This window comes from Diplotaxodon limnothrissa, linkage group LG8 (genome assembly GCF_057381915.1).
Source record: "Diplotaxodon limnothrissa isolate DT_005_m linkage group LG8, D_limnothrissa_male_GT1.1, whole genome shotgun sequence".
NCBI lineage: Eukaryota > Metazoa > Chordata > Actinopteri > Cichliformes > Cichlidae > Diplotaxodon > Diplotaxodon limnothrissa.
This window is the reverse complement of record NC_140603.1, coordinates 26257046-26277845: the sequence shown is the minus strand read 5'-3', so window position 1 is coordinate 26277845 and position 20800 is coordinate 26257046. Positions and strand designations below refer to the sequence as shown.

The 20800-nt window shown below is 35.9% G+C and overlaps 3 protein-coding genes and 1 pseudogene across 3 annotated transcripts; 2 read left to right on the top strand and 2 right to left on the bottom strand.

The window, feature by feature from the left end:
* The first annotated feature begins 1770 nt into the window (after positions 1-1770).
* Positions 1771-2774, top strand: LOC146627031 (interferon a3-like). The gene is made up of 5 exons (XM_085360998.1): positions 1771-1902; positions 2007-2090; positions 2239-2388; positions 2482-2565; positions 2676-2774. Exons 1-5 carry the CDS (start codon positions 1771-1773, stop codon positions 2772-2774), a joined length of 549 nt encoding a protein of 182 aa, XP_085217124.1.
* Positions 2775-4931: 2157 nt separating this feature from the next.
* On the bottom strand, positions 4932-6067 carry LOC146627030 (interferon a3-like; annotated as a pseudogene).
* A 4397-nt stretch (positions 6068-10464) lies between these two features.
* LOC146627029 (interferon a3-like) lies at positions 10465-11562 on the top strand. Its single transcript, XM_085360997.1, has 5 exons — positions 10465-10596; positions 10710-10793; positions 11040-11189; positions 11283-11378; positions 11464-11562. Exons 1-5 carry the CDS (start codon positions 10465-10467, stop codon positions 11560-11562), a joined length of 561 nt encoding a protein of 186 aa, XP_085217123.1.
* Positions 11563-12409: 847 nt separating this feature from the next.
* Positions 12410-20059, bottom strand: cd79b (CD79b molecule, immunoglobulin-associated beta). The gene is made up of 5 exons (XM_085360996.1): positions 19930-20059; positions 16215-16508; positions 15961-16079; positions 14230-14283; positions 12410-12499 (listed from the first exon to the last, which is right to left on the bottom strand). The coding sequence occupies exons 1-5, from the start codon at positions 19979-19981 to the stop codon at positions 12410-12412; spliced, it is 609 nt and encodes a 202-aa protein (XP_085217122.1). The 5' UTR covers positions 19982-20059.
* Between the last annotated feature and the right edge of the window lie 741 nt (positions 20060-20800).

Here is a 20800-nt window from a genome sequence, read left to right as displayed (position 1 = left end):
ATACAAGACACTTCAGTGCCTTGTTTTTGGAGAATTTTCCGAGGTCCATTTGATGCACTTAAGTGTGCACCTGTTTATAAAAGCTCCAAAACGAAAGTCTTTAAACCTGCATCCCTCTGCAGCAGAGGGCTTTTCTTGCCACACACCTACCATTCTGTATCCAGGTTTATTGAAGTGATTTTATCTGACAGAAATTTGCATTTAAATATGAAAAAAGAGAAGCAAATTAAAAAGGGCAGCGTGGTGGTGTTGTGGTTATTGTTACTGAGTCACAGCAAAAAGGCTGGGGGCTTTCTGTGTTGGGTTTTTCTGTTCTTCCAATGCTTGAGGTTTCCTTCCACAAAGAAATGCATTCTTTAGGCTGACTGCCAATTATTGGCTATAGTTGTGAATGCATGTGTTAATGGTTGTCTGCCCTGTGATAGATTTGCTACCTATACCCTGTCTGTGGCTCTATGAGAGCTCATGTAGGCCCCAGTAAAGAGACTGAGAAACAGACAAACAAAGAAAATCCTGTTTATGAATTTTTGAAAATGTATAAATTGCCTTTATATAAGTAAACTGAACGTCTCCTAGTGATTTAATAAAATGATCTAAAAATATTTAGAATTTGCTAAAAAAAAAAAAAAAACATTGATAAAGATTATTTTACATCATTATAATGGCTTCAAGCAGGAACACAGGTAACCAAATACCTTAAAAAAGCATGACGACAAACACAACTCATGCATGATGGCATAATTTGAATTGTTTAAACTCTCACATGTATTATTGGGAAATTAGCTGCCAATACAAAGCTAAAAAGATTATTTCTGTAAAATTAGATACAGTCAATTACAACACCAAGCAGTGATGACGTATAGGGTTTTGGCTTGGAAGAATAAAAATCTAAAAAAAAAGTCGCATTCCTTCATAGTTTAAACAGTGATTTAAAAAAAAAATCAGGATTCAAATCTGCTCAGGTTGCCACATTAAAATGTAAGGGTGAATCCTCTTCTCCAGGTTACCTACTTCTCACTCTAAATTCCCAGAAGGTTAAATATTACTCAGAATGCGCGACATAGCGCAGGCGCTGGGTCACGAAATCACTTTCAGTTTCTTTATACAGGAACTTTGTGGCACTGTGGATATGGTGCAATTAGATCTACAGCTTCACGTACTGCGTAATTAACAGTTTTACGTGTTTAGGTAGTTAATTAGATAATTCGAAAATGAAGAAAATCCGCATTACTACCGAAAACATCGTGTCTGTATGGAAAGAATTCCTTGGGGAAAAAAATCATTACATAAAAGTCAATGAAATAATTTATTATTAAATAAACAGAGTAAATATTAAATAAATAGAGTAAAATATAAATGAGCTTAAATGCTTAATATATTTTGTGTTAAATATATGTAAGTCAAGTATCCAACAATAAGTTTAAAAATTTGATTTGTTACATGTTAGGTCTCGATATAAACAGAGAGAAGGTAAAGCATTTCAGTGATTATAAATAAAATGCATTTCTTAACAGTAGGCGTTATAACTAAATTAATAGTAATTATAAGTAAATGAATCTTTATTAATAGTTTAGGATGTTTGAAATGTATAAATTACAATATAAATACAAATTCTGAAATGTGTCACTTACCTGCATGATGTAATGAAAGCCACAGGTGTTTTCCTTTTTCCGTTTTGTCTGCTATAAATCCGGCGTTACTGGTCTACATCAGAACACCAGGAGACATTTGAGTTTGCTTCATACAAGAGCAGTTAATACCTTTTGGAAAATGATCAGCAGGGTTTTCTTTGCTTGCCTGTTTCTCGGTCTGGTCACTGCAGACTCCTCGTTGAGCTGCAGATGGATGGATCATAAATTCAAACAGCACAACGAAGAGACTCTGAATCTACTTGATACCATGGTGAGTGCACGTCTTTTAATATTCATGCTAAAAAAAAATTTAAATGTGCGTAAATTTAGTGCCTGTTTACTGAAACACTCCATGTGCTTCTGTGTGTGATGCAGGCTAATAATTCCACTAACATCACTGAAGTGGAGGTCACCGTGGCCTTCCCTAATCACCTGTACCACCAGGTGTCCAAATCATCAGTAAGTAAATCTCTGTTTTTCTGATTTAATCCCGTAATATCCCAGACAACTCTTTAAAGTAAGCCAACTTCAGTTTTAACTTAGAAACGTAATTTTCTTTTCAGAGACAGTCCTGTGAGTAAATTATATTTGATTACTCTCCTGCTAGGTTGAGGATAAACTGGCTTTCACAGTTCAGATTCTGGAGGAGGTGGCTGCCCTGTTTGAGGAGGATCACAGCGCTGCATCATGGGAGGACAGCACAGTGAGGAACTTTCTCAATATTGTCAACAAACAGGCTGAAGAGCTTCACTCCTGTGTAAGTTCACTTTCAGTTAGGTTTTTATTACATTCAAATACTTTATATGACATGACATATTCTTAATTGTCGTTTTGCTTGTAATTAAATTAGATTGGGAGCCACAGTCACAAGAAGAAAACCACAAAGCTGCACATGTACTTTAAGAGACTCTCACATCATATCCTAAAGGAAATGGTAAGATCACATCATTCTCATTAATTTGGGGTTTAGATCATCCTTAAGATAAATAGATATAATAACTTGTTTCAATAACAATAAGAATACTAATATTGGTATTTCTGTAGGGTCACAGTGCTGAAGCCTGGGAGGTGATCAGGAAAGAAGCCAAAGCCCATCTAATGAGAGCAGAACAGCTGGCTTCATCTCTGCACACTGCCAACTAAAATCTGTCTGTTACAGGAAGGATTTATTAATTTAGTCATTTTTTAACTTATTTATCTACTAATTTATTTACTGATTTTTACATTGCTTGTATAAGTGAATATTTCTAAGTGTTAAACAGCATGTCTTTATTTATTTGTGAATTTACTTTAAATTAAACAGAACATTTTCTGTATCATTTTATATGTTGAAATCAATAAATATTTCCCATTTAAAAAAGAAAGTGGACATGTTTTTTTCCTGCAAAACGAAGTAAACAGATGTTGCATTTTCACAGATGATGCTTTTTAATAGGTAGAATCAAATATCAGAAACCTGCCGAGCCAAAGAAAAATCTCTTTGATCGTTCACAAAGACAGATCTGCACGTATAACATAGAAATTACAAAAACAGATTAGTCTATTTTTTCCCTCTCACTTTATCATAAGATTGATATCATAAGATATCACAACATTTAGCTAAAGGGGACGAAAAAAAACCTGATTCAAATTTCTTCATACACTATGCTGCTGACATTGTGCAGTGTCACTGTGATGGATTACTGAAAACTACAAATGAAAACATTAATAAAAATCATTAAACAAGATAAGCAAGTTTCAAAGCAAAGCATGTATAATCCAAGAATCTTTTGGAGAAGTCATTATAACTACTACTACTTATAATGTTTTGTTTCATTTTAAAAATATCAGCTGTTGGAGTCTTTCTAAAGAACCAGAGTTTATGTTCTCAGTAGACCTGGAGTATAGTAAACTATGCTTTGTTTACATTTCTTGATTCTTAAGAAGAAAAGAAAATGTTATTTGCACCAAATCATTTTTGCCCTTTCCACTTTTTGAAGCCAGCTTTCCTCTGATTGGATACTCAGCCTTCTACATAAATCTCCTATCTGTCTTGCTGAAATGACCATATTAAATATATCCCATCTCACTGACATCATATATAGCCAAGACAGGTGAAAAACCTAAGATGCATGTTTGTTTCAAAGTACATACTCTGACAATACCTGAAACTTTGGACATATTTAATAAGCCATCGACCATTGCAATAGTAAATTTATATATAAATGCAGAACTAAGAAAAGCACGATAGTTCAATTTAAACGAGGGCATAATGGGAAGGATACAACTTTAAGAACAAATTTGAAATGTCTAATTAAACAGAAGACTCAAATAAAACAGAACAGTGCTGTGATGTGTTTAGTTTTGTTGACTGCAGTGACACAGTCACAGGTTTTAATCCGTAGTCACAGGGGTCCTTTATTGTTGTGGGGTTTGGATGCTCTTTCTGTTCTTGTGGCATCTTCCCACAGAACAGACAAGTATACATGGGTTAAGTCAACAGGCGATTCAAAGTTGGTCGTATTGTGAGTGTCATTGTGCGACCTGTTCAGAGTACGTCCCTCCTTTAGCCTTATGAGAGCTGACATAGGCTCCATGATGGATTGATGAATGTTGTACAAGGATGAGCCTATTACATAAGGGAGGCATTGAAGCAAGGTCTGTGACACCTCTGGCAGGAGAGAAGGATTAATCAATAAACTTTCATTTAAAATGGCAAAGTGTAGAGAGACAGAGAGACCTGAGATTTAACATAAGATTAACTTTGTAAAGAAATGACAGACAAATAATTGTCAGCTTTCATTATCTACTGATCATCATCATAAAATTCATTAAAATATAACCAAGAGGTAAATCTGAACACTACAGGTGTGAGGGGCTAACAACGCAAAATGACCATCAGTGTTAATAGAAACAGATCAGTCAGTTAGAGAAGACTTAAACCAGTGTGAAGCATTTATAGCTACAAATAAACTGCTCCAGACTAAAGGTAAGACTTTCATTCTCCTGTTTACTGAACCTTACTGAACTGACCAAACTGCTTATTTGTAATAATTACAAACAAGTTTAAATTTCTTATTTTTCTGTTTCTTATTTTGTTTCCTATGAATCAAAAGATTGACAATATCCATTTGCAATAAGTGTTCTTTTTATTACGTCAAGACAAAAAAAGTTATAGAAAATATTAGATTTAGTTTGTAAGCACTGAAAATACTGATGCAGTCAACCGATAAATAGAAGTCAATAGATAGATAAATAAATAAATACAAAAAGTAACAGGCAAGCAGATAAATGAATACATTTTCATGTAACAGACAGATTTTAGTTGGCAGTGTGCAGAGATGAAGCCAGCTGTTCTGCTCTCATTAGATGGGCTTTGGTTTCCTTCCTGATCACCTCCCAGGCTTCAGCGCTGTGATCCTACAGACACAACAACATTAACATTAGTAAAATATGCCAGAGGTGTTTAATTAAAGAATTGGTTTTAAAAAAATAATAAAGACCTACCTTTTTCTTTAGGACATCATCTGAAAGTCTTTTGAAATACATTTTTGTCCTGAAATACAGCTGTGAGTTCTTCTTCTTGTGACTGTGGCTCCCAATCTAATTTAATTACAAGCAAAATGACAATTAAGAATATGTCATGTCATGTAAAGTATCATATTCGAATGTAATAAAAACCTAACTGAAAGTGAACTTACACAGGAGTGAAGCTCTTCAGCCTGTTTGCTGACAATATTGAGCAAGTTCCTCACTGTGCTGTCCTCCCATGATGCAGCGCTGTGATCCTCCTCAAACAGGGCAGCCACCTCCTCCAGAATCTGAACTGTGAAAGCCAGTTTATCCTCAGCCTGGAAGAAGAAGAACAGATTACCATAATTCCCTCCTCTATTAGAGAGACATTCAGTAGCCAGAAATATATTGTTTGGCTCACATAAATTACCAATATAATATTTACATAACATTGTAGATTATTGATACTATGGGCTAACGTTTAAAGAAAAACACATAGAAATATGCGCCATGTGGCCCATTTGGACTGTTTTATGTATAAGGAGATATTGTTCTGTGCTCTCATTGTGAACTAAGAGATAATTAGTTTATAAATAAACGCTAAGATTAACTTACTGATGCTTTGGACGCTTGGCGGTACAGATGATTAGGGAAAGCCAGAGTGACCTCCCCTTCAGCATCTTCAGTGGTGTTGGTGGAGTTATAAACCTGTATAACAACCAGAAACACACAGCTTGTGTGTTAAAATAATCAAACATCAAGTTCAAACCACTAAATGTTGTTACAGTTTTCTTAAAAAGAGCGCACTCACCATGGTATCAAGTAGATTCAGAGTTTCTTCGTTGTGCTGTCTGAATTTTTTGATCCATCCATTTGCAGCTCAGCGAGGAGCCTGCAGTGACCAGACCGAGAAACAGGCAAGCAAAGAGAATCCTGCTCATCATCATTTTCAAAACGTATTAACTGCTCTTCTATGAAGCAAACTCGGATGTCTCCTGGTGTTCTGGTGGAGCAGACCTGTAACGCCGCATTTATGGTAGAGCAACATATTTCGTTTTCTACCTGCGGGACCTGAACGTAAACTGTGGCTTTCACCGCAGCATTCAGGTAGAGTCGAACATATTTAATTAGATCCCAAATCGTGTGAAACAATCACTGGGGTACAAAAAGTAAGAATATCGGCTCAAGTAGGAATAAGTTATATAATAAAATAAAAGGGCTCCTGGTAAAACAGCAGCCTACAAACACCGGCCATAACACGGAGCAAGTGAAAACAGACACAGCTCACGACCGATGCGGCAATTTGAAATGTTTGATCTTTGATATTTGATATTGAAAACTATAAATGGTAATAATGACTATTGGGATTTTAGCTGCTAATACAAGTAGGTTGCAAACACCAAGCCATGATCACCCATCATTGCCTATAAGATTTATTTATTTTATTTATTTAAATATTATTTTTGGCAGAGGAACAATAAAAGTCTAAGCGAAGACACCCTCTCTTATCAGTCTTAGGCTGAATATAATATTGCATGACTTTCGTTTTTCTACTAGGATGAAAGTCCACTCTAATCTTCCTAATAAAAATGTGAAGGACAATCCCCTTCTCCAGGTTATCTGGTTCACACGCTGATAAAACAAGGCGAAATATCACTGACCGATTCGTAAGAATGAGCGTCACAGCTCAGGCGCCCAGTCACCAGGACGCTTTCACTTTCTCGACACAGTTTCTTCCCTTTTACGGCACACTGGATACTGAACAAGCAGATCTGCAGTTTTACGTATTGCATAAAGGGTTATTATTCAAACAGGCGCAATTAGGTAATTTGAACAACAGAAAAAAAAAAAACAGGCCGAAAACACTGTGCCTACATGGAAAGAACGACTGGGGAAACAAAACCATGACAAATATCCGTGGAAATGAAATAAATTAAGTAACTATATAATTGTGAAATACCAGAGATACATACATATATATTATTTTTAAAATAATAATAATAATTATATATATATATCTTATATAAATCTAAATGAAAATGAAATGTTATGTCTGTTCTGTATTCTTTAAAATGTTCATTGAGCAAAATTAGATATTTTTGCATTATTTTATAGCATAAAAGGATCACCTCCTCTTGGAATCAGAAAGGTATTTATTGCTGTTATTATTATTTCTAAAATTAAAATTGAGGAAGAATGTAGTTATCTATTTTAATTTGAGTCAGTTTATGTATTAAGTACAGTTATACCTCACAGACACAAAGTACAGTATAGCATGAGAAATAAGTGAAATTTAGACTTGATTTCAAATTAAGCAACAAACAATAAACACGATCAATCATTTTAATGCGGTATAATACTGTGTGAGGCCCGTTCTTCCTTTTCAGCAGGGGGCGCAAGAGTGCTTGATCTGTCTATCTAACTATCTTACTTTCTATCTATCCATGGTCACGTACATAAACACATTCTTAAACTGAAAAATGTGACAAAAGAAACAGTTAGACCTTTTCCTTAACAAAACAGCATAATCATACCTTAGTAATAGTTTAAAATTCAATCCAACTTTTTGCAACAAAGCACTTTAAAATACCCACCACAGGACCAAAGTGCTGTGCAGTAATTCAGTTAAGAACAATACAATAAAACAAAACAGAGAAAATAAAACACATAATACATAAAAATGAAAACAGCCTTATATTTAAAAAACAAGATAAAACATCATAGAATCAACTAAAACAAAAAACCGAGGTGTCAAAGGCCATGAGATGGGTTTTCAGAAGTGATTTAAACACAGGCAGAGAATAGGCCTGTCTAATCTCTAAAGGCAGATCGTTTCACAGTTTTGGAGCTGCTACAGCAAAAGCACGATCTGATGATGCGTGCTTCATTCACCTGTTCACTTTTGTTGCTGGAGATTTTAATTCCTTAGGTTGGATATCAATATTTCTGAATACTAGTAAACAGTAAATAAAGCCTTAACACGAATAGTATAGTGCAAAAATATTGTCCCCAATAGGTAAAATAAGGTAAGGTAAGATGATTTATAGTGGAGAAGAAGTAAAAATAATAAAAATGTACTTAAAGTACACGTACATTAAAACAGTACTCCAGTAAAGTATTTGAGTTCAACTTCTTCTTTTGGCTGCTGACTTTAAGCGGGCCAAGTTCAACACCTACTTCCATCCGAGTAACCAATGTAGTATGAAATTGTTCTGATTCGCACAAAGATTTAGCAGCAAATCATGTTATATTCCCTTCATGAAGCAACTCTCCCCATTTATACCCACATATTGAGTTCGCTGGCGTGTACACCTTTGGATTATTTTCCTTGATGCCACTAATTTACCCTATGGCATTCGTGGAGGGCAAGTCATATTTCAGTGGGGGTCAGTACCGCCTCATCCCCCTTCTTCTGGACTCACCTCTCACCACACATTCAAACGATGTGAATTAACGTGACGATAATTCAGCACCAAACACTTGTATCAGTGCCAGCATATGAGGAGGGTCGTAATGTGATTGATACTGATGTTAATGCCAGAGGAGGTTTATGTATCTGTAGTTACTGAGACAGCGAAGCGTTGAAGACTTGTGCGCACTTTGCGCCTGACCATTTGGCAACCCCGTAACTTTACGCGCTCTTCCCCTTCATTTCAAGTTACAATAATACCACTTACGGATGATTGTGGAATAGGAGGAAATACATTTTACAAATACACTTGTTGCATCGGGGATATCATATTATAATTCAGTACCGCGCTGCGTTGGAATTTTTAGTGATTAGACATGCACTAATAATTTGTTTCACATGTCTTGTCCTTTGGCAAAACAGACAAATGCAATAAAACAAAAAGTTGTAAAACAAGTTAGACCAAAATAAGGGAAGAAGAATATAACAAAAGCATTAGCAAAAGCACATATTGGCACATTTTTGATTTATATAAGGCTGAAAATATGCTCTAATTTCCCCACTGATCGTGAAGGACAATCCCCTTCACCTGGTTCCCACGGTGAAGCAGATATTCTCGATAAAACAAGGTGAAATTTCGCTGACTGGTTCGTATGAATGAGCGTCACTGTAGGCCAAAGAGTCACGAAGCCACTTTTTTTTTCTCCGTGTAAGAACTTCCCTTTTATGGCACAATCACAACTAGAAGTAACTGTGAAATGTGACTCCATTCAAAAGCTTTAATATACACTTACAACCACCACACTGGAGAGAGTGCGTAAATGTAAACATTTTTTGTTTGTTTGTTTGTTTGTTTTTTAATCATCATGAATTGCGGAAATTTCATCCATGCAACGTGCATTTAAGTAAGGACATATAAGTAAAATGTTTAGGCTTTAAAAACATTTATATGTATACTCACAGTAAAATACCTATAACACTAACGTTTCTATACTTTTTAAATGTTTTTCTTTTACACTTTACTATTCTATATTTGTGCATTTATGGGGATATTTTGCACATTGTGGATTATACTGTTAGTATTTCATTATCCATATTGTTATGGATATTATGCTTGAGCAGACGGGGGTGAAGGCCAAACTGGAGAAAGATAGAAGAAAACGGAGGAATATAAGAAGAAAACAACAGAAAAAGAGAGAAAAGAAGGGGGTAGGAGGAAAAGTCGACGATAAAGCAAACAGACATGCTGGATCACAAACAAATATACGACTTTGCAGTGTGTGTTCTTGTACGTTCAGATATCTTTGTAAGGACAGAAAATTAGCATGCTGCTATACTTGTGGGGACCAACAGTCACTTGTAGGGACAAAGTGCCCGTCCCCACCAGTTTGAAGGCATTTTTGAGGTTTAAAATGTGGTTTTAGTGTCAGGGTTGCAATTAGGTTATGGCTAAGTTTAGGCTAAGGGTTGCAGTTAAGCATTCATTTTTGCTTGTTAGGGTTAGGGTAAGCAGCTGGGGAAAGCATTATGTCACAATTAGGTGTCCTCACTAAAATATGAAAACCAGTGTGTGTCTGTGAGTGTGAGTGTCTGTGTATGCACTTTTGTCATGAAAGACACTTGAAAATGACCTGGTCAAGTGCTCCTCTTTAGAAAGCAAATATATGTGGCACAACAAAGCAGACCATTATTCTGCTTTATACAACAGCTGAACCGGACAAAAAAATTAATGTGGGATTTTTTTGCTCCCATAGAAACCAAGTCTGAAATGTGTGACATCAGAACCCACCTTTGTTGAGGTGAAAGCCACAGAGGTGAATATGGAAAATGAAACAGGTGTGCTCTGCTATAAGTGCTGCTGGGCATGTCAGCTCCATCAGAACAGGAGATATCTGAGTCTGCTTCATACAACGACAATTGTCATCCTTAAAAATGATCAGCAGGATTCTCTTTGCTTGCCTGTTTCTTGGTCTGTTCACTGCAGGCTCCTCGCTGAGCTGCAGATGGATGGATCATAAATTCAAACAGCACAACGAAGAGACTCTGAATCTACTTGAAACCATGGTGAGTGTGTTTCTTTTAATAGGCTTAAAATTTTGTTGAATTTTTATTAAATTAAATTATTCAGACTTAGTGTCTGCACTTCAACTCTAAGTCTGGTTCTGTGTGTGATCCAGGGTAACAACTCAACTAACACCACTGAGGTGGAGGACACCGTGGCCTTCCCTAATCATCTGTACCACCAGGCATCAAAAGCATCAGTAAGTCAACCTCAGCTTTTCTCATTGTATCGCATAAAATCCCAGACTAATTTCTCCTTAAAGTAAAATAATGTAAAGGTTTTCAAATTTTACCATGGGTATGACATACAATCAAAAACTAAAATTCATAACCGTCATAACTTTAAGTTCCTATTATGCAAACCCAGGTCTGAGTGTTCTGATATTTGTTCTTATTTTTCAAGTTTTTTGAATTACAAAAACCTATGATTCTTCTTCTTCTTCCAGGCTGAGGATAAACTGGCTTTCACAGTTCAGGTTCTGGAGGAGGTGGCTGCCCTGTTTGAGGAGGATCACAGCTCTGCATCATGGGAGGACAGCACAGTGAGGAACTTGCTCAATATTGTCAACAAACAGGCTGAAGAGCTTCACACCTGTGTAAGTTCACTTTCAGTAACACCACTATTGAGATAACTGAGATCAATTATACTGCTAAAACATATATTTAAATGACTATTTTTCCTGATTTAGATTGGGAGCCACAGTCACAAGAAGAAGAACTCACAGCTGTATTTCAAGACAAAAATGTATTTCAAAAGACTTTCAGATGATATCCTAAAGAAAAAGGTAGGTCTTTATTTATTTTTTAACCAATTCTTTTATTAAACACCTCTGGAATATTTTACTAATGATAATATTGTTGTGTCTGTAGGGTCACAGTGCTGAAGCCTGGGAGGTGATCAGGAAGGAAACCAAAGCCCATCTCATGAGAGCAGAACAGCTGGTTTCATCTCTGCACACTGCCAACTAAAACATGTCTGTTACAGGAAGGATGTGTTAATTTATTTGCTTCTTTTTATTTATTTATCTATTTACTTATTAATTTACAGTATTTCTATTTACCATTGTCTTTTTAATCAAACATGTTGGTGATTTTAAAAAAAGAAAAATGTTTTCCTTAGTTATGGAAAAAAATAAATTTCTTCAGCAAAGAAAGATGTATTTATTATTTTTATTCATGTCAAACAAACCAAATACATATGTATACACTTAATCTTAACAAACAACTGAAAAATAAAAAAACAAGTAGATGTTGTTTTTGTTCTTTGACACAAGTTAGTCTTTGTTTTTGCACCACCCTCAGGCTTCAAAATTTCATGTTAGCACAGTCAGTATGACATTATCCATCTACTTACTTAAGACTTATTTTGTTAGGAGTCATAAGGGGCGTGAATTCTGTCCCAGCTCACACTGATCAAGAGCAGGGGTACAACCCAGAGCCTGTGAGACTGATAGACTGGACATTTATAGGACCAACTGATACACAATACAGTTTAAATAAACATCACCAGAAGCACCAAAAAGATCCGCTGAAATATCAGCTTTTGGGTCTAAATTGCAGAAGGGCTTATTTACACTTTATGACAACAGATTAATTCAAAACAGTGTTACTAAACATCACATTAAAAAAAAGGGGTGGGGGGGGGGCAAGCATGCTGCTGCACATCTACAAACAAACCATGTATTGTGTTGTGAGAAAAATGCACGTCTCCATTCTCAGTAAACTATTTAAGGACTTACTTTACAACTTGCAATTAAGAACATATAATCTGTCCTCATTCAGAGGCTTTAGCAGGTGAAAAGTACTTGTGTGAGTCTCACTCCCACGGGGCCTCAGCTCCCTCAGCCTGAGCATACACGGAGAGTTCCTCATACAGACCTCCACCACATGTCTCGATTGCCAAGCCCTAAAAGACGGAAATAAGTCAGTTTTACTAACTTAATTTGTTTTACTTATACATGTGTCTAGATTTGAGGGCCCCTTCTCTCACTATACGGTTAAAAAAATGATTAAAAAAATTCTGAAAATCCATTACATAGTTACTGTATATGTCTGGGCATACTGGCAGCTACAGTTTTTATTTGCATAGTTGGTGTTTCAGACATGACTCAGAGTTAAAAATGGGCTCCTGCTTAATGTCACTGCAGAATGACATTAACTGAAAAAGTAACAAAACATAACAATGTTTGCATGAACCTCAAACGCTACTGTTCTTCATTCATAATGCAAATTGGAGCTCAGCCCAACATCCTTACTTCATTTGAGTTCATGGATTTTACTTCGTTTGTATTTATTTTTGAATTTTACTTAATTATATTATTAATGTATCTGTAATTGCTGTCTGCATACTAAGAAGTGTAATTGGGTGTTCTTTTATTTTTTATTAGTTTTACTTAATAATTTGTACCAATAGTTGTTCATATTTAACTTCAAATCCTTAGTTTGGCAGTGTTTAGGTTATTAGGTTTAGCCATTGCGACTGACAGTCCTATAGTGCAGTGTACATATTCAGGGTTGTTCAAATCTTAATAAAATATATTGTAACTAAGTGATGTATGAGTCACAGGACTGCAAGAAAAAGTGAGCTCACTGACTTTTAAAACAGGTGCAGTCTTACCTTCCTAGTAGTTCCTAAAAAGGTGACTCAAAGTGTTGATATTAGTAAAACTTAGAAATTCTGAATTACAGCCATGTTCATTTGGTTAATTTGTGGGTTTGACTGATTTACATGAGACGTGCATGCTCAAAATAAAAGTTATCATTTCTCCCACTTAACCCTGTAAAGCCTGAAATATGAAATAATGAAATAACCTTTTTTTAAATGGACCTTAAATATTATTTTGCATATATGAGCTTTAATTTGTATCACATATGCTGCATCCAGCATTTTATGTTATTTTCTTTCTCTTTTTTTGGCAATTTTTGTGTAAAATATATTTACTTTTTTTAAAAGGATTTTCAGGGGAAAACTCACACTGATGATGAAAAAGTCTCAAGAAAAAACACAAAGACTCATGCATTGAGTACGATAATTGAAGTTGATCTTGCTATTGTTATTATTATTATTTATTAACTTACACTTATGTACACTATTCTGGAGCCTTAGTAAGATTATAATTTATGACTATGTTTTTGCTATGTTGCTTTAAATGACTCTTCACTATATGAAAAGTCAAGCAATCACAGTAAGACTACTATCTACACTTTTGGTATAATTGATTTACAAACAGTTCTGTTTGTTGTGCAAGAGAACAGCAGCAACAAGATCTATAAAAATCCTTCAAATGTGTTATTATTAATGCAATAAACAAATGAAATACAAATTCAGCCAGCTAGATGTACTTTATTTATTAACTCAAATATAGGATGTGTATTCATACATTCAACAATAAACCTGACGGTAAATTTGTGGTTAGGAGCGCAGTGGTGCACGGAGATTGCGATTCCTGTTTTTTCGCTGTCTATTGTGCGCCTGCATTTTTATGTAAAGTCACACAGCTGTGGTGTGTATTCACTGTGACATGTTTACACAAATGAGACCACACAGTGAAGCATCACTGTACTATTTTTTTTCTTAAAGAAAGCCAGTGTCTTTCTTTTTTTCACTTTTTATTGTAAAACAAAGAGCTGACAAACCTCATAGATGTGATCTGTTTCCGGCTCCTCGTATTCGCTGTCCCTTCGTTCCCACTGTTAAAAAAGGAAATGGGGGTGTGGGTGGGGAGAATGAATGCAGTTAAAGAGCGGGTACCATCTTATTTAGAGACACATCGCACATAACACACAATAAAATAAATTAAAATGATATTTAAAGTTTTGTTTTCTTTTTTTTCAAAATTTGTCTTTTTGCAGTAATGTGGAAGTAGGTGTTGTAAGCATCGGTCAACTCAAATAACTGTAGTGAAAATCACTAAAGCGAATTTTGTTGTAGGTTATATTAAAAAAAAAATACAGTTGCAGTTGCTTTCCTGTGTTATAAAGACAAAAGCTAAATAAATGTTTGTAGAAAATGATTAACCTATTAAATGGCAACATAATTGTAGCTAACACTGTGATAACTCAAAAACTAGATTTAACTTCATATATAGAATTAAACCGAGTAAGAACTATTTTAATAAAATGTATGGATTTTCTTTTTTAACTATCGGTGGAAATCACTGTCAGTTATTAATATCAACACACCTTTGGTAATTTTTGGTATGTTAGAGAACCTCTTATCTAATACGTCTATTTGAAACCTGCTATTATCTCCACTTCCAGTTTCGTAGGTGCTGGTTACAACATAGAATGAATGAAGGCCTACGGAGCTGTAGCTCAAAAACAGTTATATCTTGGGGTGCACATGTTCCCTCTGGCAATACTGATCATCTTTTTTTAGATTTATTACAGGTTTTATTTAAAGTAAAATGGATTCATGTGTGTATTAAGGATGTCGAAACATTCTAAGACACTTTATGGCATTGACAACTTTGATTTCAGGCAATTCAGATTCTGAAAAAGTGTTGTATAGGTAAAACTGGCTTACTTTTCAGAAAAATTTAAGGACATAGGTATTGTTTTAATTTAATTTCAGACATATATGAAGCAGGTGTAAATAGTTATTTTAGCTGTGTAGCTCAATAGCTATCTCATGAGCACCTGGATGAAATGCAGCCATTTACAGTATAGTGGGAATGCCTAACCTAGATTGGCACTGATTGGTATCTGGCTGGCGCCTTAGTAATCGGGTACTTGTCATTTCAACATGTCAGAAATCTTAACAGCTAGCTTCTTTTTAAGTAAAAACTAAGCTAGCATCTTGACAAAAAGCCAGCTTCTGTTTTGCAACAGCAACATTTATATGTGCATTTTATTGAGCAAATCACAAGATGAAATAACAAAGCATGTTCTATAAATATGATACAATTTAGAAAATGATCAGGCAGCAGCTATGATATTTGAGCTACTGTTGATCGACTGTCTTCTTAATTAGATGATTTTCTGCCTTTCTTTTGCTTTACTTTGGACTGTTAGTATGTTTACAGAAAAGTCAATGTAAAGCTTTTGCCTTCGCCACTGGGATACAAAGCATTTTACTCAGTGCACCACGTTGCATACACATTAAGCAATGCGAAATGATCAGTTAGAAAGCCTTTCTGTTGTGAGTTTAATCATAGTAAATGCATATATTTTTCTCCACAGCCTTGTCATTTCATTTCCCTGCTTCTAAAGAAAAACCTCTAAGTTTTCCTGAAATAAACCATATTTTAAAAAAATTCTTGATCCAAAAAACCCTGCTTTTTGCTGAAGATTTGTTATGCAAGTTCTGCACAAAATCCTTTTTTGGAGCACACATTTGCCTCGAGTTTTGTTCATCGTGTGCCTTACCAGTTTTTGTTTACGTAGCAACAGAGCAGCAATGAACACAGCTAAAAGAAAACCCTGGAACACAATAAGACCGTCCTTCAGATTGCTCCTGTAGAGTGCCTTTTCCATCACAACGGGTCCTGCACAGTGAAAAGATGTATGTCAGCTGCGCATTTTCATGAGTGAGTTGGTACATACTTAAAAAATAAAAAATATGGTAAAAGTTCACTGTATTTTTAAAGATCTGCTGATGACATGCTGTTCCAGCTACTTACTGAAAACTTTTACTTCGGTTCCGGGTCCCTGTGTTTCATTTATCTTGCAGTAGTACACGCCACTGTGCCTCATTTGTATGTTGTTGATGTAAAGATAGGCCATTTGGAAACGAATGTTGTCATCTATCAATGTCGATAGCGGTGTTTGCTCGTCTCCGATCTTGTTGGCCTTGAACCACTTCACAGTAGAATTATGTTGTCGTGAGGATGAACAGTAAATGGGCACACTGCTTTTAACTGCCACACCATAGAAGCGGGGTTTCTGTTTGATCTGCAGTATCTTGTTATCAGCAACTAAGCAGACAAAGAAAGGTTGAAAGAGACTGTGACACAGTTATACCAGCAATTATCACACATTTCAAATGGACAAAATATACATTAAAAGGATTTTGTCATTGTGGTTGAGGATAAATAATGTGTATGCCACTTATGAGATGCTTGCTTTACAGAGAACAGTGATGTACGTAACCTCCTGGGACCCCGTGTTCTCATACAGGGACATTGCATTAAGACTTTTCTTCACCATATATATTTCATTCTAATGAATCATGTTTCTTAGTTTTTTGTTTGTTTGTTTGTTTGTTTGTTTGTTTGTTTGTTTGTTTGTTTGTTTGTTTGTTTGTTTGTTTGTTTGTTTGTTTGTTTGTTTGTTTGTTTGTTTGTTTGTTTGGGGTTTTTTGTGCCTGTCCCGTTCGGCACTGTAGCAATCAGAATTATTGTCTGAAGGCCAAAAACCCAACAGATTTTTTTTTAATCAAGTAGATCATTATTGGCCCACTCGATTGATTGGTATTATTTTTTCATTTATTTTTAACTTTTAAGTTATTACAAACAGAACAGACATGACTGGGGGATAGGAAAGGGGAAGACAAAGACAAGAGTTCAAGAAAAGGAGAGGGGAAAGAAAAACAGGCAGAAGGACAGTGAGAAAAGACCTTAAAAAGTCCACTGGTTCACCTGCTGGAAGAAAAAAAAGAGAACAACACAGTAGGGAGACCACAGCAACAACCTTGGTAACTATAAATAACAGTAAATAATAAATGTTGAATGTTACCAAGCAGAACACAAGACCGTCAATGCACAGTATGCTTTGAGGCAGCAACAAAGGAAGATATAGAGTGTGTCTATGAGCACCCATGTGTACACCTGTGTGCAGACTTGTCTGCGTGAGCGCGCTTGTATGTAAAAGGTTTCTCCATTTAACTATCTGATAGAGGGTGTGGGGAGCCATAGCCTTGTCCCCCAGGGCATGAAGCAGACATGGAGGAGATCCAGGTCCCAAACATCTAGAGGCCCTCCAGAGCGCGATAGCCCAAGGAGGACCACCGGAGGGGCAGCAGTGCCATCCTCCTGGAAAGAGCTGAGGAGAGCCCCAGACTGAGGGTCACCCAGCAGCCACGGTGAAGAAGCTACAGGAGACTGCGGTGACATGCCCACAGGCCCTGTCGGCAGCCAGCCGCGGGACGAGCCCCAGGCCCAGAGGGCCGAGGTCCCCCCACCCCCCCAGAAGGTGCCCAACTGAGCCACAGGTGCCATGCCCCACCAAGATTGAGTCGGTGCATACCTGAGTGCAGCCCCGGACACCGAGAACCACCAATGCACTGACGTCTGCGGGCATCAGCCACCAGCAGGGTAACCCCTAACCCTAACCCACACCTGGGGGGGCTGAGATTTTGTACTTTTTCAAATAATGTTAACTTTCTTGTTTTATCCTGTGAAATAAACCCATTGTCCCCAGATGAGGACATGTTTTTCTGTGAAATCATAAGGGCTTCCTGTTGAAAGAGGAAGCTTAGTTTGTATCACGAAGGAGCTAGCTAGGAGAAGTTAAAAATGCGTACTAAACAAGAGCTCAGGTCTCAAGAGTATGGAAGCCCGTTTCCGCCACTAAAAAAAAAAAAAGGATCCATAACTCAAAATTTCGAGTTATTTTCTCAAAATTTCGAGTTATTTTCTCAAAATTTCGAGTTATTTTCTCGAAATTTCAAGTTAGTTTCTCGAAATTTCGAGTTATTTTCTCAAAATTTCGAGTTATTTTCTCGAAATTTCAAGTTAGTTTCTTGAAATTTCGACACAATAACTCGAAATTTCGATTTATTAACTCAAAATTTTGAGAAAAGCAACTCGAAATTTCAAGTTAGCGCTGCCAATCAGTAATCTACGTGAATGACGTCATTTCCATGTTACCCGAAAGCTGAAGCCCTAGGCTACAAATGCTATAGCTAAGCTACCGGTATTACATCCAGTCGTGAATGCACAGATTGCTGAGTGTTTTCAGCCTGGCTTCACAAATGATGAAATCCCTGTGTTATTAGCTGAATCACATGGTGTTACTATCAGCAAACGTACTCGCGAAAGCGCCAATTTGTTGGGATCCGTTTTTGAGTGCGCGTTCCTCTGCGCCATATGCTTCCGGGTAACAAGAAAGCGACCTCATTCACGTATATTTTTTATTGGCAGAGCTAACTCAAAATTTTGAGAAAAGTAACTCAAAAATGTGAGTTATATTTCTTGAAATTTCGAGTTACTTTTCTCGAAATTTCGAGTTAATAAGTCGAAATTTCGAGAAAATAACTCGAAATTTCGAGTTATGGATACTAGCTGTTTTGTTTTTATTTAGTGGCGGAAACGGGCTTCCATACAAGAGGCTAATGCATGTGGAAACAAAAGATAAATGCCCTGTAACACTAATTATGAAAAATTACTACATAAAAAGAGACAAACTTCAAGATGATGATGGAACCAAATGGTACACATGGTGGAGAAAAGTGCCATTGTTGTAAGAGACATTATTCTTTGTCTCCATTATTCAGTTTATTCAGTCTAAAAAACATAATAAAAAGATGTTGCCAGATTTCCAGGTTTCATCTAACCTACAGTATAAATTACACAAACCACAAGCATCAAAAATAGGAAGATTTTATGAATGTTGCTACAAAAGCAATCATTGCAGATAAGCTAAAGTTTAATTGATAACCTATAGTAATCCACAAAGTTTAGAAAACAAAGTGAATAATGAATTTCCTTTTTGAAATGGTAATGCCAATGAAATGATAAATTGCACTATTTTCTCTAATACTATGGAGTAATGATAAATCAATTAATGTAAATAAAAGCCTTATCATCCACTGACATTGAAAATAATTCTTATTTATGGCCCAAGACATGTATACATGCATGTATGAGGATATCATATTTGTTTGTTTTTAATGTTTACAACACATAAATATCAGATGCTTTTTTCTTTTATTTGCTATTTCTATATTCATTCTTTAAATTAGATTACAAGTTATATGTAAAATAAAGCAATGGAAACTAGGAACTGAATAACTTGGAGGTGCAGGTGTGATATTTATTTACTATAAAATTATAAAGGACTTCAATTCATCAACATGACAATAATCTTATAGTCTTTGTTTCAGAAGAAAACTTCCTCTTTTCCCCAGATGGGCAGGAAGTAATGGTGCTGCAGAGTCAAAAATAATATGCAAAACACTAGTACGCAGTGTAGTTGTGGTTTAACAGTTATAAAAAATACAATTAAAAAGACTGCGTGAGGTGTTATAAATTACCAGTACTGTACTTTACTGAATTATTTTGGTGTACTGGCACTGTGAGTTAATATATGTAGCACTCAAACTGGTATTTTTCCTGTATTGGTTTCATTTTTCAGTCACAAAATCGTGTTGATTATATTCCAAAAGTTTCCATTTACCTGACAGACTGATTAAAACAAGCCCCCACCATCCAGCTAACATCCAGCGCATGATGTCCTCAAAAAGAAGAGAAATACGCTTCAGATGCTGACTCCACGGCTGTATCTGAGTTTCTCTGCAGGTCTAAAAGTGTTGTGAACGAAGATGAAGTGTCTGCATCAGTGGGTGTGCAGTCTGTCTTCTGTCACCATGCAGGCAGGCAAATAAGAGGAAGAGGGCTCTATCGTTGAACCAAAATAACAGCCCACACTTTTACTGTCGGTAACCCGTGTGATTAAATGTTCCATTTTTAGGGACAGATGAAACAGCATTATTAAGCTAAACATTAAGGTTATGATTAGTGATACTACAGCCAATATAATATCATAGTTTCAATATTGATGCCAAGATGATGGTTTTAGATAACTTAGATTTCTATAGAAAGCTTTTATGGTCAAGAAACCAAAGCAGATCGTTTTTAAACATGTAATTCCTTTTTAAAAAGACCATTTACAAGACACAGTATGCAAAAGAAGATACTATACTCTGCAAAAGTCGTTGAGACTTTTCAACCCTTTTTATTTGTTTGTTTGTTTTGTTTCCAATGAGTCAAATATGTCTTTAGCAGTGGTCTTTAGCAACAATTCTCCAGGCTTGGACTAAAGTTTCTACAGTTTTTAAACCACTCAACACTCAACTATGAATCATTCCAGCATAAAAATGGCACCTATTGAAATTGATGAACTAGTTCACAAGCAAATTGGCAAAGAACCAATTTTAAATGGTCTCTTCAGAACGAAAACCCCAATTTATAGAGAGCTTTTACCAGAAAGCTAGCATATTTTGGCATGGTGTGCAGTGTATCCTTAAAGAAATGAGGTAACTGGAAAA